Source organism: Lissotriton helveticus, chromosome 7 (assembly GCF_964261635.1).
Source record: "Lissotriton helveticus chromosome 7, aLisHel1.1, whole genome shotgun sequence".
NCBI classification, from domain to species: domain Eukaryota; kingdom Metazoa; phylum Chordata; class Amphibia; order Caudata; family Salamandridae; genus Lissotriton; species Lissotriton helveticus.
In genome coordinates this window covers 1,694,652,100-1,694,670,009 of record NC_136068.1, presented here as the reverse complement: position 1 = coordinate 1,694,670,009, position 17,910 = coordinate 1,694,652,100, and the positions used below count along the sequence as shown (strand labels likewise).

At 47.5% G+C, this 17,910-nt stretch overlaps 1 protein-coding gene across 1 annotated transcript in view; it reads left to right on the top strand.

Moving 5' to 3' along the window:
- LOC144769642 (uncharacterized) overlaps positions 1-17,910 on the top strand; it is a 1,000,462-nt gene that overhangs the window by 850,392 nt on the left and 132,160 nt on the right. Inside the window, exon 48 of the mRNA XM_078653818.1 lies at positions 16,990-17,591. Within this exon, the coding sequence (XP_078509944.1) occupies positions 16,990-17,591 (602 nt within the window). The remainder of the gene's footprint in view (positions 1-16,989; positions 17,592-17,910) is intronic.

Here is a 17,910-nt window from a genome sequence, read left to right as displayed (position 1 = left end):
CCTGCGCATTCGCAGAGCCAAAATGGGCGGAAGGGCCTTCTCCTAAATCGTGGCCAGGACTTGGAAAAAGCTCCTGATCGACATCAGATGCACCCCTTCTCTGAACATCTTCAGGAAGACACTCAAGACCTGTCTATTCATCCGAACGGAGCTGCTTACCCCATGCCCCCTTGCCTTGAGACCCTCAGGGTGAGTAGCGCACTTTACAATTCCCTGATTGATTGATTGATTGATTGAAAAGACAAAATATTCTACGCAGAAAATTGAAAGCTCCCTGATTAAGGGGGTGTGGCCAAAATGGTGGCGAGGTAGGACGTGTCTCGCTACCTCTCCGCCGACCGCCGGATTCTAGCACTGGCCCTAGGACATTTCTAGCACCAAATTTGGCATACAGGGGCTCCTGCTTACCCTGCAACGCTTGAGGCGCTCGGTGGGGTCGGTCTGCGCACTCCGGCACCGAGTTGGTGACCTCCTGCTTGATCTTCGCGCAGAGCGGCCAGAACCTGCGGCCTGCGGCGGCCTGTACACCTGCCGCGTTTCTGCCAGTGCTCCCGCTATCACGAGAGCGCCTCACCTGCTGAGGCCTCCATCTGCCCCTAGGTCATGGCTACCGGTGCCCGGGACTGGTGAGCGCTTTGGGTGCCGCCGTGAGCGCTGAGAGAGCAGGGATTGAGGATTCTGGCCAGCCATCTTGTTGCAGCCAACTAGAGCATCATGGCTGGGATCCGGAGGTGAGAGGCCACGAAGCGTGGGACGCCAGAGCCCGCTATCCAACTGAGCCCGGAGGGAAGTCCTGTATGCAGGATTCTGACATTTTGCTGGCAGAGATCGCCTCAGGGGGCTGCTGCACCATCCCAGGCCCGACCGCGTCTGGGGCGGCCATTACGAGAGGTCCACGTCTGAGGCAGCCATTACAAGAGGTCCTGCGATCTTGGCTAAGGGGCTTGGCATCCAGATCGCGCTAGCGGCCTCAATGAGTGGAAGGCCTGCCTTGGGGCAACGAGTCTGTGGTGAGCCTAGCGAGAAGCCTCAGGGGCGACCCCCCGGCTTGATTCCTGGCTGTGCGGTGGATCCCCGATCTGCAGCGACTGGATACGAGTGCTGTGAAGTGGGCCCTGGTGCACGACCCGAGCCACACGGGTATCGTGAGACGGTGGCCCCCACATAGAGGGGCTTAAGGCAGCTGAGACTCTTTGGTGTGTGCCACCTGGAGTGCGCCGCTTTGAGAGGACGGTACATGCTGGCGATTCTGGTTGCTGCCCCCTTTGACGCCCGCCTGCCATTTTTATAGCCATTGTGCTGGGCCTCAGAGTGCTGTTGGGCAAGGCCCCTGCGTCCTTCCTTGCTCCACGCAGCTCTGCACCGACGCAAGGTGGGAGTGAGTATGCGCTGCTCGCCCCCTGTGCCACAGAAATGGGATATGACCTCTACCCATTCCAAGAGGGGCAAAGCCCAGAGAGATTCTTAGCCCAACCTCACAGTGAAGGACCTCTTTGCTCCCGCCCAACGGGGCCCCTCCGAGATGGCTCATTCGTCTCAGGAGACCGAGTCCACCCTCACATCTGGAGACGCCCGAGAGGAACCAGTGATGTGGGCCTTTCTTGAGTCCCTGTTTACGACGCTCCAGGAGGACCTACAGACTGGGAAACACGATCTCACCTCCAAGATCAGGGACAGGAGACGTTGATGACATTGACGAACGAGTTACAGCACTGGAGGATACAGGGGACCTCAGGGAGACAGAACTCTCTGCGCTCCAGCAAGAGGTAATCCACATTCATGAGCAGCAGGTAGACCTCCAAGCACATCTTGAAGATCTGGAAAATCGCTCCCAGGGGCACAATATAAGGATCCAAGGTGTAGCTATGAACACAGAGGCATAAGAGGTCTTTGCCTATGTGAGGGGGCTGTTCAACCACGTACTGGGAAATGCGCCTGACTCCGACATCAAGATTGACAGAGCCCATCGAGTTGGACCCCCTAGAGTGGACAGGGAGGCTCCAGAAGACATCCTGGCCTGCATCCAGGACTATCGCACAAAAGAGGAGATTCTCAAGGCCAGGACAATGCATCCGATCGTCTACCAGGACCAATGTCCCGTCCTCTACCAGGACCTTGCGGTAATCACATTGCAGACACGCAGGCTTTTCTGTCCCATCATGCCAACTAGATATTTCTTATTCCTGGGGGCACCCATTCAGACTGATTTTTCGACTGGACGGGAAACAGTACCGGCTTCGCTCCCAGACGGAAGCCAGCAGACTTCTTGGCATTGATATCCCGGACCAGGAAGGGAGAGGTCGCAGGTCAAGCCACGCTGCGGATGCTTCACCATCGGGTTTGCAGAGGCAACGACACAGATGGCGCCCCAAGCGGCCGGACCCAATGGAAATCGTACTGAGTCAGAGGGCTGCCCTGGAGTCCCTCCCTGAGGAACAAGCACAAACCCACTCCTCATGACTATAGATTGGCCTATTTGTCCGATATTCTACTGAGGCGGAAGGCGTGGAGGGTGCAGTCTTGGACACTCTACGGACCCCTTGTTGGACCTGTTCTGCTCATCCTGGGATGATGGACTTCCAAGTTCCAGATGTTGGTTGCTTGTGACCTTCCCACTCCCCAATGGGGGAGCTTATCCTTTGTCCTCCCCTGGGGATTGGTTGGACATCCTATCTTCTCAGGACATCATGGTTCTTGTTCCTACTTTGGTTTTTATTTTATTTTGTTCTTCATTTGGGGGCCCTCCTCCACTGCTTTTTAATCCTGGCTTTCTTAGGTTGCCTTTATTGATTAACCATCCCTCCCCGTTCGACCCTGGTGTCCAGCAGTGCTGTTGGTCACTCACTCTCTAGATGGCTCCCTCCACACTCCGTATTCTTACCTTGAATGTACGAGGGCTTAACAACCCGGCCAAGCGGAGGGCAGTCCTTTCCTACCTAGAATACTCGAAAGCAGACATTTGCCTTCTACAGGAGATGCATCTACTAGCCTGGGACTGTTACCGCCTTAAATCCCGCCTGTTCCCCACTCAGTTCTTCTCTTGTAGTGTTACTAAAATGGCAGGTGTAGCTATATTGGTTTCTCCCTCCTTTCCCTGCTCGAGGGCTCGAACACTACATTTTTAACATGGTGGCCTGCTTAGAGACCATCAAAATGATGATCACCCCCATAATCAACTACCTTGTCGACATGCTACCTCTAGCTTTATCAGAGGAATTTCTACAAAAGTCTCATAAACTACTAAATAAATTCATTTGGCAAAAAAAAAAGAATCTTGATTAAAAAACTATGTCTCCCAGTCCATATCAGCAGTTGCGGCATATGCTGACGATATCCTAATAATGTCTGAAAAGGTTACTCAATCTATCCCTGCATCCAAGGGTATGCCCAAGTCTCTAACTATAAACTTAATAACGACAAGTCTGAAATCCTTGTTCTGAATAATCTCTGTTCCAGCGCCCTGTTCACCAACACAGGTCTTACCTGGCAACGAAAGTTTGTAAAATATCTGGGATTGGAGTTCAACTCAGATATATTTGAATCCCTGAAATATAATGAGGTACAAAGAAAGATAGAAACACTGCTCGAGGGCTGGAACCCTACATTTTTAATGTGGTGGCCCGCATGGAGACCATCAAAATGATGATCACCCCCATAATTAACTACCTTGTTGACATGCTACCTCTAGCTTTATCAGAGGAATTTCTACAAAAGTCTTATAAGCTACTAAATAAATTCATTTGGCAAAATAAAAAACCAAGAATCTTGATTAAAAAAACTATCTCTCCCAGTCGATATCAGCGGTGTTAACCTAGCAAAAGTCAAGAACTATCAATCCGCCTTCCTGGCTAGACAGGGATCACTTTGGTTCGCCCAATTTCCGGAATATACCCCCACATGATATTGGTAGAAAGGTAGCTTCTAGGCGAATATCACCCAATCTCTCTTTTAACCAGCAATCACAAACCTTCTCCCTTGGTTTAATATATTTGTTACAATACCAAAAGGGCCCTCTAGAAAATTGATAGAATACTAGAAACCCTGATTTCTAATTCAAATATGACTTCCCTATGGAACGACCCTGAAATCTGAATCCAAGGCTCTCCAGCCTGCTGGTGTCATTAGGCCTCTAGGGGCATTAACTTCTTGAAAGACCTAGGGACCCTCAATCTACGCTATCTTTTAGGGAACTGAAAAAACACTTTAACCTACAGAACATAGATCTCTACGATATTTTGAAGATTGACCTTTACCAAAACCACCCTATCCTTTAATAAATCCAGCCACCAGGTCTCCAAGTTCTACCATCTCATAAAACCGAAGTCCTCCACCATGTCCTCAAGACTCCAAACTAAGTGGGATCCCGCTGGACGAATACGACACAATCTCTTGGCACTTGACATGGAAGTCAGTGGTCTCATATAAAATCTCAAGAAGCCAAATGTTAGAGCAACCCTTCAGAAACAAAGGGAACTGGGTTTAAGTAACCAACCAAAATTATATGTCCCCATTACAATTGTCTGTTACTTAGTTTTCCCAAACATTGTTTCCCATTCATTCACACACATTCATACTAAACTATAAGTCCTGTTTTTTGTAAAAAGTATCTCCTCCTTTATAGAATTTATTTTGTTTATATGACAATAAAATACATTTAAAGACATCAGCAATATTGTAAAAGAGATGGCAGAAAGTTATTCCTATATGTTGAATCCTTCATACATTTAAATAATAATCAATTCCTCTCAATCTATTTTTAGTCTACTGAGATTTAATCTTGTATGGAAACAGAGAGTCTTGTATTACTTTATTCCTATTGTGGATTGTATTCATTGGCTGCACTATTCACAAAATGACTTTCACTGTAAATCTAAAAAAAAACGCTAAAACCAATAAGGATAATTAAAAAAACAATACAGTATAAAACAAGTTTCGCAGACTTGTGTTGGTTGAAACCCCCTTCTTCAGGACAAGTTTATTTTAAACAAAAACAATGTTGTACACTCTACAGATGAAAACATGAAACAAATCAAAATTCAACAAAAGAGGACCATTTCTCTGTACAGAAAACAAGCTAATCATTAACCCACAATGTCATACACCAATCACATCTTTCAAACAACATTCTTATTCCTACATTAAAACCCCTCATAAACCAATTAAAAACTTTGCTATAACATAAAGATTGATATTCTGTATATAAAAATCATATTCCAAAGAGGCACTATCACTCTTATCTCATTCATCTTTGTTAGCATTCTCCCCCCCTTAGTGTTCAAAATCACTTACTTACATTTGGGTTTTCCCAGAATTTGGGTGATAAATCACTTCCAATGTATAAAATCACCAGGATATTAGTAGGCCGAGAATTCCTCCCTTTTATTCCTTCATTCTGAAAAGATACATATCTGCATCATTATCCTATGTATTAACTTCATCCTCAATTTATTATTAATTATAAATATTGTAAAGTACATGCTTACCCTGTATATCGATCTTTTTATATGTCCAAACATTACATTGGTCAATGAATTGTTGTAATCTTAATTTCTCTAGGATAAGGTTGTAGGTGCACCTTTAGTTACTTCACTTTTAGAGATTTTTCAGCATTTTAGGTACCTTTTGATATTCCTCAACCAGAGTTTCTATGACATATATATAAAATGTAAGAGTCAAGACAAGTCTTATATATCTGTTTCTCCTGTATTGTATGGCTTAAATTATGCTTAATTAGTGGTTTATATATTAATGCCTCATTGGTAAATCTCCCCTAATAGTACAGTTCTGTACCCATTTTTATTAAGGGAAAAAAACTTATAGGTAAATCACACATCAAGCATTATATTTTCTATATTGTCCATATAGTTTCAGACAAAACATCATTCTTTTTGTCTTTTTTTCCTTTTTTCTGAGTGTTTTCCCAGGTCAATATAATAAAGAACACTCTTACGTTGACATATAGAATACCTCCTTGTGATACTCAGTGGGTTCTTTTAACTCCTTCTTTGCTCATGACAAGTCCCGGCCGTCATGAGTCACGATAGGCGAGTGCTCATGGCGGCCGGGAGCCATCAGAACGTTGCTCCTACACCCACGCGGTGTTAATTCCTTCCCTGTGCGAGACAATTAGTCAGTGGGCGGAGTTCTGACGGCTCTTGGCTGTCATGAGCAAATGCCGCAGGCCGTCATGAGTACAGCAGCGCCATGCCCAACACCACCCCCCTCGCACCACGGCGGAATTTGTGCCGCGGCGAAGGGGTTAAAACATCATGAGAGATACTCTAGTATGGCAAAAATCATGTTCTTTATTAAAAAATGTGCATGGATCCAATTGTCTTAACCACAGAACCTGATGATTAAAAAATAAAGTTTTAATACTCTTTTTACACAACGCCCGCCCTTTCACGTTACACAAATTTCCCGCAACAGGGAGTACATCTCTATTTCCAAATCCCCTGCCTAGATTACTAATCAACCAAAAAAGGCAGTCATAAGTCAAATTATCGGTTGACACTAACCGCGTCTAAGTTCTCTTTCAGCCCAATCACGAATCAATCGCTGAATGTCAAACTGCAGTCGGGACGAGGCCAAATATATACACTTCTCCTACGTATACCCGACTGCGCGTGCTTCTCGTACTTGACTATCTAGTGCTTCCGGATCATAGTCCGTTTGGCTTGTCAATTTGGCAGCCATCTTAGACTGTCCCCTCGCATACAATCTTTATAATTCAATAATGGGCAATATGAAACTATAAAATATTTCCATTTAATATTGTCCTCTTTTAGGAAACACTATCAGAATAAGTTACTGTTTCTGAAGAATAGCAGGCTCCTAAAAAAACGGTGTCCTCATTCTTTTCCTTATTCAATAATGAAAGATATTTTCAAATTATTTACAAAAACATTTTCTATTGAAAAATCTCTTTTTAAACCAAAACCTAAACATCTAATACAATGTTATGCAAAATATTAATATAAACCCTATATACCTTTATTAGGGACGCTTAACCAGGGATTCTATAAAAAAGGGGGGGTTAAAGTTTAAATCCTATATAACATTTATGAAAGATGGGTGGATTACTGAATAAATATCATTACTTTAAAACTCTTTCCCATTCCTCCCTATTATTAAGACCATACATATATGTTTTAAATTTACTCCTATACAATTGTTCCCTGCACTTACAATTTTTAACAAGATTCCCTCCCCACCTAGTTCCAGTTATCTTTTCCAATCAAGTCATCTACCTTGTGATTAAGGTCCAACGAATGCTCTGTAAGGGATGGCATTTCTTTACATGTTCTATGGGCTGATCTATGTTTGTTGAGGCGTATCCGTATTTCTCGCCCAGTGTCTCTCACATAGCCTCTTTTACAGACATACAATTAAATATATAACATTTTTAGTTTTACAATTAAACATTGTATTAAAGGTATGTTTGGTTCCATCTAACACTATTTCTTTCCCTTTTATGATGGAACTACAGTTGAGGCAGGTACTGCATGGATAGTTACCAATCAGTTTTTTGTTATCTATACCCATCTGATGATGTTGTTTAGGTTCTCTATATGTTATGTTAAAATGAATTTATCAAGCGCACTTACACCGTAGGTTTCATGGCGCTAAAACATACACAAGTAGCTGCGGAAGACCATATTAGCACGATTGCACAAAGAGCCAAGTTTTCAGGGCCTTTCTGAAGCCCAAAAGACTATCACAGTTGCTGACTGAGAGTGGAAGTAAGTTCCAGAGCCCAGGAGCCAGAGAAGAAAACCTACAACCACCCTGTCATTTAGTTTAATTGATGGAATAGAAAGAAGATGGAGATGGGCGGAATGAAGATTGCGCATGGGAACATGTCTGGTGATCAGGCTGTTAAGAAATTTAGGGCTTGTACAATACAGTGCTTTAAAGACTATACATCCCGACTTGAAAGCAGTGTGTTGTGCTATGGGCAAACAATGTAGTTTACGCAATAACAGCCTGGCTGATTGCCATCTCGGCTGTTTATAAATCAGTCTCGCCGCTTGATTTTGAATGATTTGAAGGCGATTAAGCAGGCCCAATGGAAGGCCGGTGTAAAGGGAGTTGTAAAATTCGAGACGAGACAGCACCAATGCTATCACCACCTGGATCAAAGCTTGGTGAGACAGCAGGTACGCGATTTTCCTTATTTTACGTAATTGAAAAAGACAAGAGGAGACCACTGTACCCACATGTCCCTTCAAAGAAAGGTCAGAGTCTATAGTCACCCCGAGACTTTTTACTGATAAAGACGGGACAGGGGAGGGCCTAATTCGCCCGGCCAACAATGTGGTCCACAACAGATGGCGCTCTTCCCCGGCAGCACCAGTTCTGTTTTGCCGGGGTTAAGCTTCAATTGGTTCAGATCCATCCAACGTTGGATATGCAGCATTGTAGCTTGAAATTTGGTGGCTGCGTTTATGAATCCAACTTGAACACCAGCTGAAGATCGTCAGCATAGTTGAAGACAGTTGTTTTCATGATTTTAAGTGAATGAATCAAAGGGCGGATATACAGATTGAACAATAGTGGGGACAGGGACTATACAATTCCTTATATTCTTATTTCTGCAATATGCAAAAAGATTGTTTTCTCTATTGTTTCTGTATCTTTTTTCTGATAAGAGAGACCAATTTCTATTAATCACATTCTTAATTTTATTGCTCATAGTTGAGAAATAGGTCACACAAAATTCTACCATTATTTGTAGTCTTTTTGTTGTTATTTTCAAATAAGATGTTTCTATGACAATATTTTGCTCTCTTATAAGCCGTCTAATTATCTTTTTAGGGTAACCTCTATTTCCTAATTTATCTTTTAGGGTATCAGCATGAATTTTAAAGTCAATTATATTCGTACAGTTTCTCCTCAGCCAGAGAAACTGTCTGTATGGTATATTATCTTTCTAAAAATTAGGATGGTTACTTTGATGGTTTCTATCTGTGGGTTTTGTGTAAAGTTCTACTTCTAAAACTCCATCCCTTACTATGATTTTAATATCTCAAAAATCACAAAATCTCATTGTGGATGTGAATTTTAAATTAGGATCTCCACAATTTAACCATTGTATGAAGATCTTCAGAGTTTCTTTATCACCTTGCCATAAAAAAACACATCATCAATGTGATTAAAGTAATGATTAGCTTGGTTTCTGTACAGAGAAGTGGTTCTCTTTTGTTGAATTTTGAATTGTTTGATGTTTTCATTTGTAGAGTGAACATTTTTTTTTTAAGTAAGCTTGTCCTGAAGAAGGTGGTGTCAAAACACAAAAGTCCACAGAAATGCTGCATTGACAACTTGTTTTATTTACTGTATTTTTTTTAAAACTTATTATCCTTATTGGTTTTAACGCTTTTGTAGAGATTCACAGTCCCTCCACAGGGCTTGGTCGCCCCACTCACTGCTGCCGCTCCTGCCTGCCTTTGCCGCCTCCGGCCTGCAGATTCCTTCGCTCGCTGCCCGCTGCTCCTGGGAATTTCCCGCTGCTCCTGGGAATTTCCCGCTGCTCTGGGAATTTCCCGCTGCCCACTGCTTCTTGGAATTTCCCGCCGCTGCCTCCCTGCAGCCCCGCCCCCCTGTGATTCCATTCGCCGCCCCGCTCCCGCCACCCAGCTGCTCCTCCCTCCCGGCTCCTTACTTATGACGCCCCCAGAGCGACCGCGCGCAGCGGGAGCACCGATTGAGCACCGAAGGTGCGCCAAAGGTAAGCCCGTCTGCGCCCGTCCGCGCCTCGCCCGCGCCCAGCGCCAGGACCCACGGCCCTCCCCGCCGAGGCAAGACGACCCGACTGACCTACGACGCCGCCACTCTCAACGCACTCAATGCCGGCCGGACCCACGCCTGCTGCTGAGCCACCCCGAGACGCACCCACGGACCCTTCACCTGCTGCACCTGCAAGTTCACCTGCCTCCGAACCTGCCCCGCACCCGCCAAGACAAACACCAGCAGCAACTACCTCAAGTGCATCCTGATCAACACCCGCTCCGTCCACAGACACGCCGTGGAACTCTGGAACCTCCTCGACGCTACATCACCGGACGTCGCCTTCCTCACGGAAACCTGGATGAACGCCTCCTCTGCACCCGACATCGCCATCCCGGACGGGTACAAGATCATCAGGAGGGACCGCATCAACCAGACCGGAGGTGGCATCGCCATCGTCCACAGGAACACCATCCGCATCACGACCGACGCCAACGACTCCTTCGCCGCAGCCGAACATCTCCACTTCCAGATTCACACCGACCCTAAGACGACCCTCAGAGGCACCCTCGTCTACAGACCCCCGGGACCACGCACACAATTCAGCGAAGACATCACAGACTTCATCAGCCCGCACGCCCTCCCCTCCACCGACTACATCCTCCTCGGGGACCTCAACTTCCACCTGGAGAACAACAAGGACCGCAACACCACCGCCCTGCTGGAAAACCTCGCCAACCTCGGACTCAAGCAACTGGTCAACACCCCCACCCACTACGCCGGCCACACGCTTGATCCCGTCTTCTCTTCCAGCAAGTACATCACCTTCAGCCACGCCACCAGACTCCACTGGACCGACCACAGCTGCGTCCACTTCAGCTTCAAAAGATCCACGACCCACCACCACCCGCAACAGGTACCTCATAGGAATTGGAGCAAGATCACCGCAGACCAGCTCACCACCTCCCTCAGCCAGAGCCCACCCGCCAACACAACGGACCCCAATGAAGCAGCCCGCAACTTCACACAGTGGCTGACCGCCTGCGCCGACGACCTCGCGCCACTAAAGAACCATCCCAGCAGACCCAGAAGCAAGAAGGCATCCTGGTTCACCGACGACCTCAAGGACTCCAAGAAGACCTGCCGCACCCTCGAGAAAGCCTGGCTCCTCGACCGGACCATCGACAACATGACCGCCCTCAAACACGCTACCCGCAAGCACCACCAGCTCATCCGCACCACCAAGAAGAAATCCCTGAAGGAACGACTGGACAACAACGCCCACGACAGCAAAGAGCTCTTCACTATCGTCAAGGAGTTCTCCAACCCCAGCACCGGCACCAACGACATCACTCCGTCACAAGACCTCTGCGACTCCCTCGCCTCGTTCTTCCACCGCAAGATCGCCGACATCCACAACAGCTTCGGTGCCCCACCCACGCACCCAACCGTCGAACCAATGCCCCCCACCGCCACCCTTCGCACCTGGACCACGGTGACCACCGAAGACACAGCCCGCACGATGAACACCATCCACTCCGGATCACCGACCGACCCCTGCCCACACCACGTCTTCAATAAGGCCGACTCCACCATCGCACCCCAACTCCGGAACATCATCAACGCCTCCTTCAACACCGCCACCTTCCCGGAGAGCTGGAAGCACGCCGAGATCAGCGCCCTCCTGAAGAAACCTACAGCGGACCCCACCAATCTCAAAAACGTCCGCCCCATCTCGCTCCTCCCTTTTCCTGCTAAAGTCATCGAGAAGATCGTCAACAGACAGCTGACCGCCTTCCTCGAGACGAACGGATCCCTCGACCCCTTGCAGTCCGGCTTCAGAGCCAACCACAGCACCGAGACCACCCTCATCGCAGCCACCGACGACATCCGGACCCTGCTCGACAAGGGGGAAACAGTGGCCCTCATCCTCCTGGACCTCTCCGCTGCGTTCGACACGGTCTGACACCGCACCCTAGTCCAGCGCCTCAGCAACATCGGTATCCAAGAGAAGGCACTGGAGTGGATCATCTCGTTCCTCGCCAGAAGAACACAAAGAGTCCGCCTCCCCCCGTTTCGCTCCGAGGCCACCGAAGTCATCTGCGGCGTCCCGCAAGGATCTTCACTCAGCCCCACCCTCTTCAACATCTACATGAAACCTCTCGCAGCCATCGCACGCCAGCACAACCTCAACATCATTTCTTTTTTTTTGAAGACCTTTATTTGCATCAATAGGATAAACATGTGTGGGCCTACAACCAATCCGGCCGGCCACAAGTCAAAGACGATCAAAAATCAAAATAATCGACACAAGGCCAGCTGGCAGGCAGGCAAACATATTTAAACAATGCTAAGAATGGGATAATCGACATTAACGGCCCAATATCAGGATCAATGAGGTCCATTTTATAATAAGGGGACAAGGCTCATGGCAGACTCAGAGATACGGGAAAAACCAATATACAGGAATACACCCATGCCAAAACGGGAAGGGGGGGGGGGAGGAGGATGTAAAGACACGAGTCAATCGTAGCACAAAATAAACCCAAAATATAATGGATAAGCATACAAGTACTACCAGCATCTCATGCCCCCCACCCAACAACACGCTAACAAAGGCAAGGGGAGCGGATAGACTGTACGAACGGAACCTATTTCTCTCCATACGAGCCTGGGAAAAAGGGGGGGAAAGGGGGAGGGGAAAGGGGAGAGGGGGAGGGAAAGGGGGAAAAATAAGGGGGAAACAGAGGGGAGGAAACCAAGAAGGGCAAAAACAGGGGAAAGGAAAAGGGAAGAACAAAGAAAAAGAAATATAAGGGGAGAAACACAATTGTGCAAGATGGGCGCCACCCCGGGCCAGGCATCCCGCGGCTAATAGTACAGAAGAAAGTGGAGAGCTGGCGAGAAGAAGGGTATGGCAGTCGCGACGGGGCATCGAAACCGATAAAAGTGGCATAGCAACAGACCCCAACCCACTCATGCCAGAGAAGCGAGGACAGAAGCGGCACCGCTATAAAGGGATAGAAAAGGGCCATAGAACCAAAAAGAAAGCATCTGAAATACCCCGCCCACCCGTCCCACCCCGCACCCCTGTAGAAGGCTACGGCCTACCCTCCAAACAGCGTGCCTGTCGCCCTAATCCGAAACCCGAAATATAGTAAAGAAAGAAAGTGAATAAGGAGACAAAAAGAGGAGGAGAGGGAATATGAAACAAAAAATAAAATGTGAGGGAGGAGCCAGAGGATATGAACAAACACATTCGGCTACGACCCTCCCCCGACCAACTAATGAATGAGTATCAAATCAGTACTACACCTTCACATACAGCAATAACCCGCAGGGAGGGGGAGGAGGGGAAAATGTTAACGTTTCACAATGTCGGGAATACAAGCATCGGTGCAACGGGCAGGTAAACCAGCAAACTATCATGTTGTGCAACTTACCCCCAACCCTTCCTAACCACGAAACCAACCCAATAATGGATCATATGGAGCGGACCACCCAGCACAGAATAATCGTAATGTTGACCAGAGTTATGGCAGTGATGTAGGTTAGGGAGAGCCACCGCACGGAGGGAATACAAAAAGTCAATAAAGCAAGTCAATTGTAGCAGCAACGACAGGGCAGGCAAAAGCAAGCCGGAGTCCAGGTGCGCAGTTCGACAGTACAAAGGTACCCCTCTAGGACAAAAGTTCGAATCCATCGAAGCGGGAGCAAACAGCGGTCCACCATAATTCCCAGCTGTCCGGGAAGGAGCAGATCTCCGCGTCGTGTGGAAGTCCTCGAAGTCCAGGCGGTGAGAAAGCAGAGGTTCAAGAGCCACCGGCCCATCAAGCGGCCGAAGAACAACAGCGGCAACTCCTGGCGCAGCCGACGGGGGCGAAGCAATGGAGGCATCAGGACGATAGGGTTGCATGAAAGAGCGGCGACCCAAAATGGCGGCGGGCCGCATGGGGTCGGTAGAAGCACCGGGGGCCAAGACAGCGCACAAGGACATCAAGGCGTCCAGGACATCTCCGGGCGTGGGCGCTCAAGTACACGCCCAGGCCTCCGCACAATCCGGCCAGCAAGGAGCGTAGGTACAGAGCGGATCACCCCCCACTTTGTTGGTAGCCATCTTGTGAGTTTCGCCGCCCCACACTCCACCGTGGGCCCCCAAACAGTTCCCAAATGTAGGACTTTACAGACCTCCGAAGGCTCCCAACAACGGCCTCACCGGCACAGCACTGGCAGGCGCTCGATGGGGGGGGGCCCCCTCCAAACAGTGGCAGGCCCTACAGGCGAGAGCCAGGCGCGGGGTCCAGGGCCGCCGGACAGACAAAGGCGGAGGGACCCCTTCACACGGTCAGCCCCCGACACATCTCGTCCCCCTCCAGCCGCATGGTCCAGATATCGGGGCCGGTTCAGGACCGCCGGGACATACACACAACGGTTCTCACCAGTGGCTCTCTCTCGCAGCCGGGGCCGGCAATCTCTGCACCGCCGGTCGGGTCCCACAGGCGAGGTCCCGGTCTCGAGCGTCCGGAGGCCCCAATCTCAACGAGGGCACAGCTGCAGATCCACAGCACGCAGGAGCCTCTGGACCAGACGGTGAGTAAGAGTGGGTCTTAAAATTCCAAAATCTGTAGTGAAGTATCGTCGCAGTACAGGATATATTACAGGATATTCGAGGTTAGCCGGAGGGCCGACGGAGCCGAGCTAAAAGGCGGCCATTACGCTCTCGAGCTAGGCTCCTCCCCTCAACATCATTTCTTACGCAGACGACACCCAGCTGATCCTCTCCCTCACCAGAGACCCCGACACCGCCAGAACCTGCCTACACGAAGGGATGAAAGACGTCGCCGAGTGGATGAAGGACAGCCGCCTGAAACTGAACTCGAACAAGACGGAAGTCCTCATCCTGGGATCTTCGCCCTCCACCTTGGACGACTCCTGGTGGCTCCCAGCCCTGGGCACCGCACCCAAGCCAACCGACCACGCACGCAACCTGGGCTTCATCCTGGACCCCTCCCTCTCGATGACCAGACAAGTCAATGCCGTCTCCTCATCGTGCTTCAACACCCTGCGTATGCTTCGCAAGATCTTCCGCTGGATCCCGACCGAGACCAGGAAGACTGTCACCCAGGCACTCGTCACCAGCCGACTGGACTACGGAAACGCCCTCTACGCCGGAACCACAGCCAAGCTACAGAAAAGACTCCAGCGCATCCAGAACGCCTCCGCCCGACTCATCCTGGTTGTCCCCCGACGCAGCCACATCTCCAGCCACCTGAGGAACCTGCACTGGCTCCCCGTCGACAAGAGGATCACGTTCCGGCTCCTCACCCACGCACACAAGTCTCTCCACGACCTGGGCCCCAAGTACCTCAACGACCGCCTGACCTTCTACACGCCCACCCGCCAGCTATGGTCCACCAGCCTCGCCCTCGCAGCCGTACCACGCATCCGAAGAGCCACCGCCGGAGGAAGATCCTTCTCTTACCTGGCTGCCAAGACTTGGAACTCCTTCCCCATCCACCTTCGGCTGACCCAGGACCATCTCGCCTTCAGGAAACAACTCAAGACCTGGCTGTTCGAGCAGTAGCATACCCCTCCCCCAAGCGCCTTGAGACCCTCCCGGGTGAGTAGTGCGCTATACAAATGGCATGATTGATTTTGTGAATAGTGCCGCCTATGAATACAATTTAGACTAGGAATAAAGTAATACGAGGTTCTCTGATCTCCATACAAGATCAGATGTCAGTAGACTAAAAAATTATTGAGGGAAATGGATTATCATGGATATGTATGAAGCATTAAACCTATAGGAATAACTTTCTGCGATCTTCTATAAAATATTGCTGATGTTTCTAAATGTATTTTATTGACATATAAACAAAAAATGTCAATAAAGGGGAGATCATTTTTACAAAAAACAGGACTTATAGTTTAGTATGATTGTGTGTGAATGAATGTGAAACAATAGTTAGAAGAATTAAGTAACAGACTAACAATTGGAAGGCAGACATCAAATTTTGGCTCATAGGAGCACCTTCCTGTACAAAAACAATCCTCTGAGGCATTTTCCTCTTTCTTAGTGTACTGCGTCATGCAGCACACATAGAAAGAGAAAACGCTAGGAGAATCAAAGATATTACTCGTCATGCCTCACCTGGGGGGAGTGGGGGCATAGCATTTTGACACATTCCCAGGTCTACCAGTGTTGGTAAATCTGGAAATGAGCCAAAATCTATGGGTGGATGCGTAGGAACACCCACGCTTCACTCTTGAACACCTCTCTGGGGCAGAGTAACATAACAAAGTGTTTTGTGCTGTGTTGTGGGACACTAGATTTATCAAGCCACGCAGGACCATGCCAGGTATCCTTGCGTGGCTTGACAAATGTAACTTAGTAGTTGGGTTGCCCCTGCTCACCACTGCGTTGCGCAAGAGCGACGTAACTCTTTGATAAATATGCCCCTCAGAATTTGCCCACCTCTAAATGGTACCGTAGAGCCATAGGTTTGGTAGGCCAGCAGCACCACCAATTTATGGTGCTATTCTATACACAAACTATAAATGACCGCCCATGAGTACTATGATAATCACATTTTATTAAAATATACTTATATGGCATTATTAACTTTTCAGTGCACTTATATTATATTTTACCCTGTACTTAAGTCATGTCATCAGTTTTTCTCATTGTACTGATAAAATACAATTTCCTTTTCTCAACTAACTTACAAAAAACTATTACTTTTCATCAGGGTAGTTACTACTTGATAATTATAGTTAATACTTATTAAATACTAATTATTTTTTTTGCTTAACTTACGTTATAATTTTCGTAAAATTATTTACGGCATAATATTACTTCTTTTTAATGTTCTTGCATGATATTGCTTTTTTTTGCATTGCACTTAAAATGTGTTACTTTTACAGAAAGTGCTAATAACATATTTTTAGTGCCAGAAACATATATTGTAGTAATTTTTATAAATTTACGTATAGTATTACTTTTTGTTCCTGCAAAATAAAAATGTGGTACTATTTTTTACTCAATGTATTCACATACTTTTATTTCTGTACTTACAAAATGTTGTTTTTTTCTCAATATGTTTACGTTATTACTGTTCTCAATATGTTTACATGTTATTACTGTTTTCTTAATGTACTGCAGCATATTATTACTTTTTGACCACATACAAGATATTAATTGTCCCTGCCTACTTACTTTATCTCAACGTGCTAACAAGATGGTGTTCTTTTTTCTACTAGGTCCTTCTTGCCCCGTGAATATGCACTACGAGTTATGTGGTAATGGATGCCCTGTCACCTGCTTTGGTCTTTCCGCTCCAGTGGGCTGCGATGCACCCTGTACAGAAGGATGCTTTTGCAACAATGGCTTCATCTTAAGTGGAGACAAATGTGTGTCAATCACAAAATGTGGGTGTGTGTACAATGAAAGGTATTACAAGAGCGGGCAAGAATTCTATCCAGGCGGGTTATGCGAGGAGCGCTGCACATGCGGTGACAATGGAGTTGTTACCTGCATTAATGTACTCTGTGGTGCCAATGAGGAGTGCAAGGTGGTGAATGGAATCCAGGGATGTCAACCAATCAGCTTTGGAAAATGCGTTGCATCCGGAGATCCTCACTACATTTCATTTGATGGCCTGTCCTTTGACTTCCAAGGCACCAGCACATACACACTGACCAAAGTAATTGAAGATGAAGATGACTCAAGACTGCGGACATTCTCAGTCATGGCAGAGAATGAAAGCCTTGGTAGCGGCAGTGTGGCTGTTAACAGGATGGTGGCCGTGTCTGTGGATGGGCATACTATCAACATCGAAAGAGGGATGAAGTGGAAAGTCAAGGTGAGTCCTAACCTGCATAGACTTATGTTTGAAAGTACCTTTCATTTGAGGGAGAGGTCAGGGCCATTTCTAGGTGTTTTGCCACCCTAGGCGAGAATTGAAAAATGTCACCCCCTCGCTTGCTCTCAATAGTTGCACCTTACTCTCCCCCCTGCCCAAACCTGCCCCCTGTTTATTCACCTTTTTACACTTCATTGCTTTCTCGTCTCTTCTCCCTCCCACTTTCTACCAGTTTGGATATTTTCACACACCTCTTACCGCAGGTAACTGGTTTACTTTTGTTATTAAGTCCTGGCATTTCAAAATCTGCTGTTGTGTA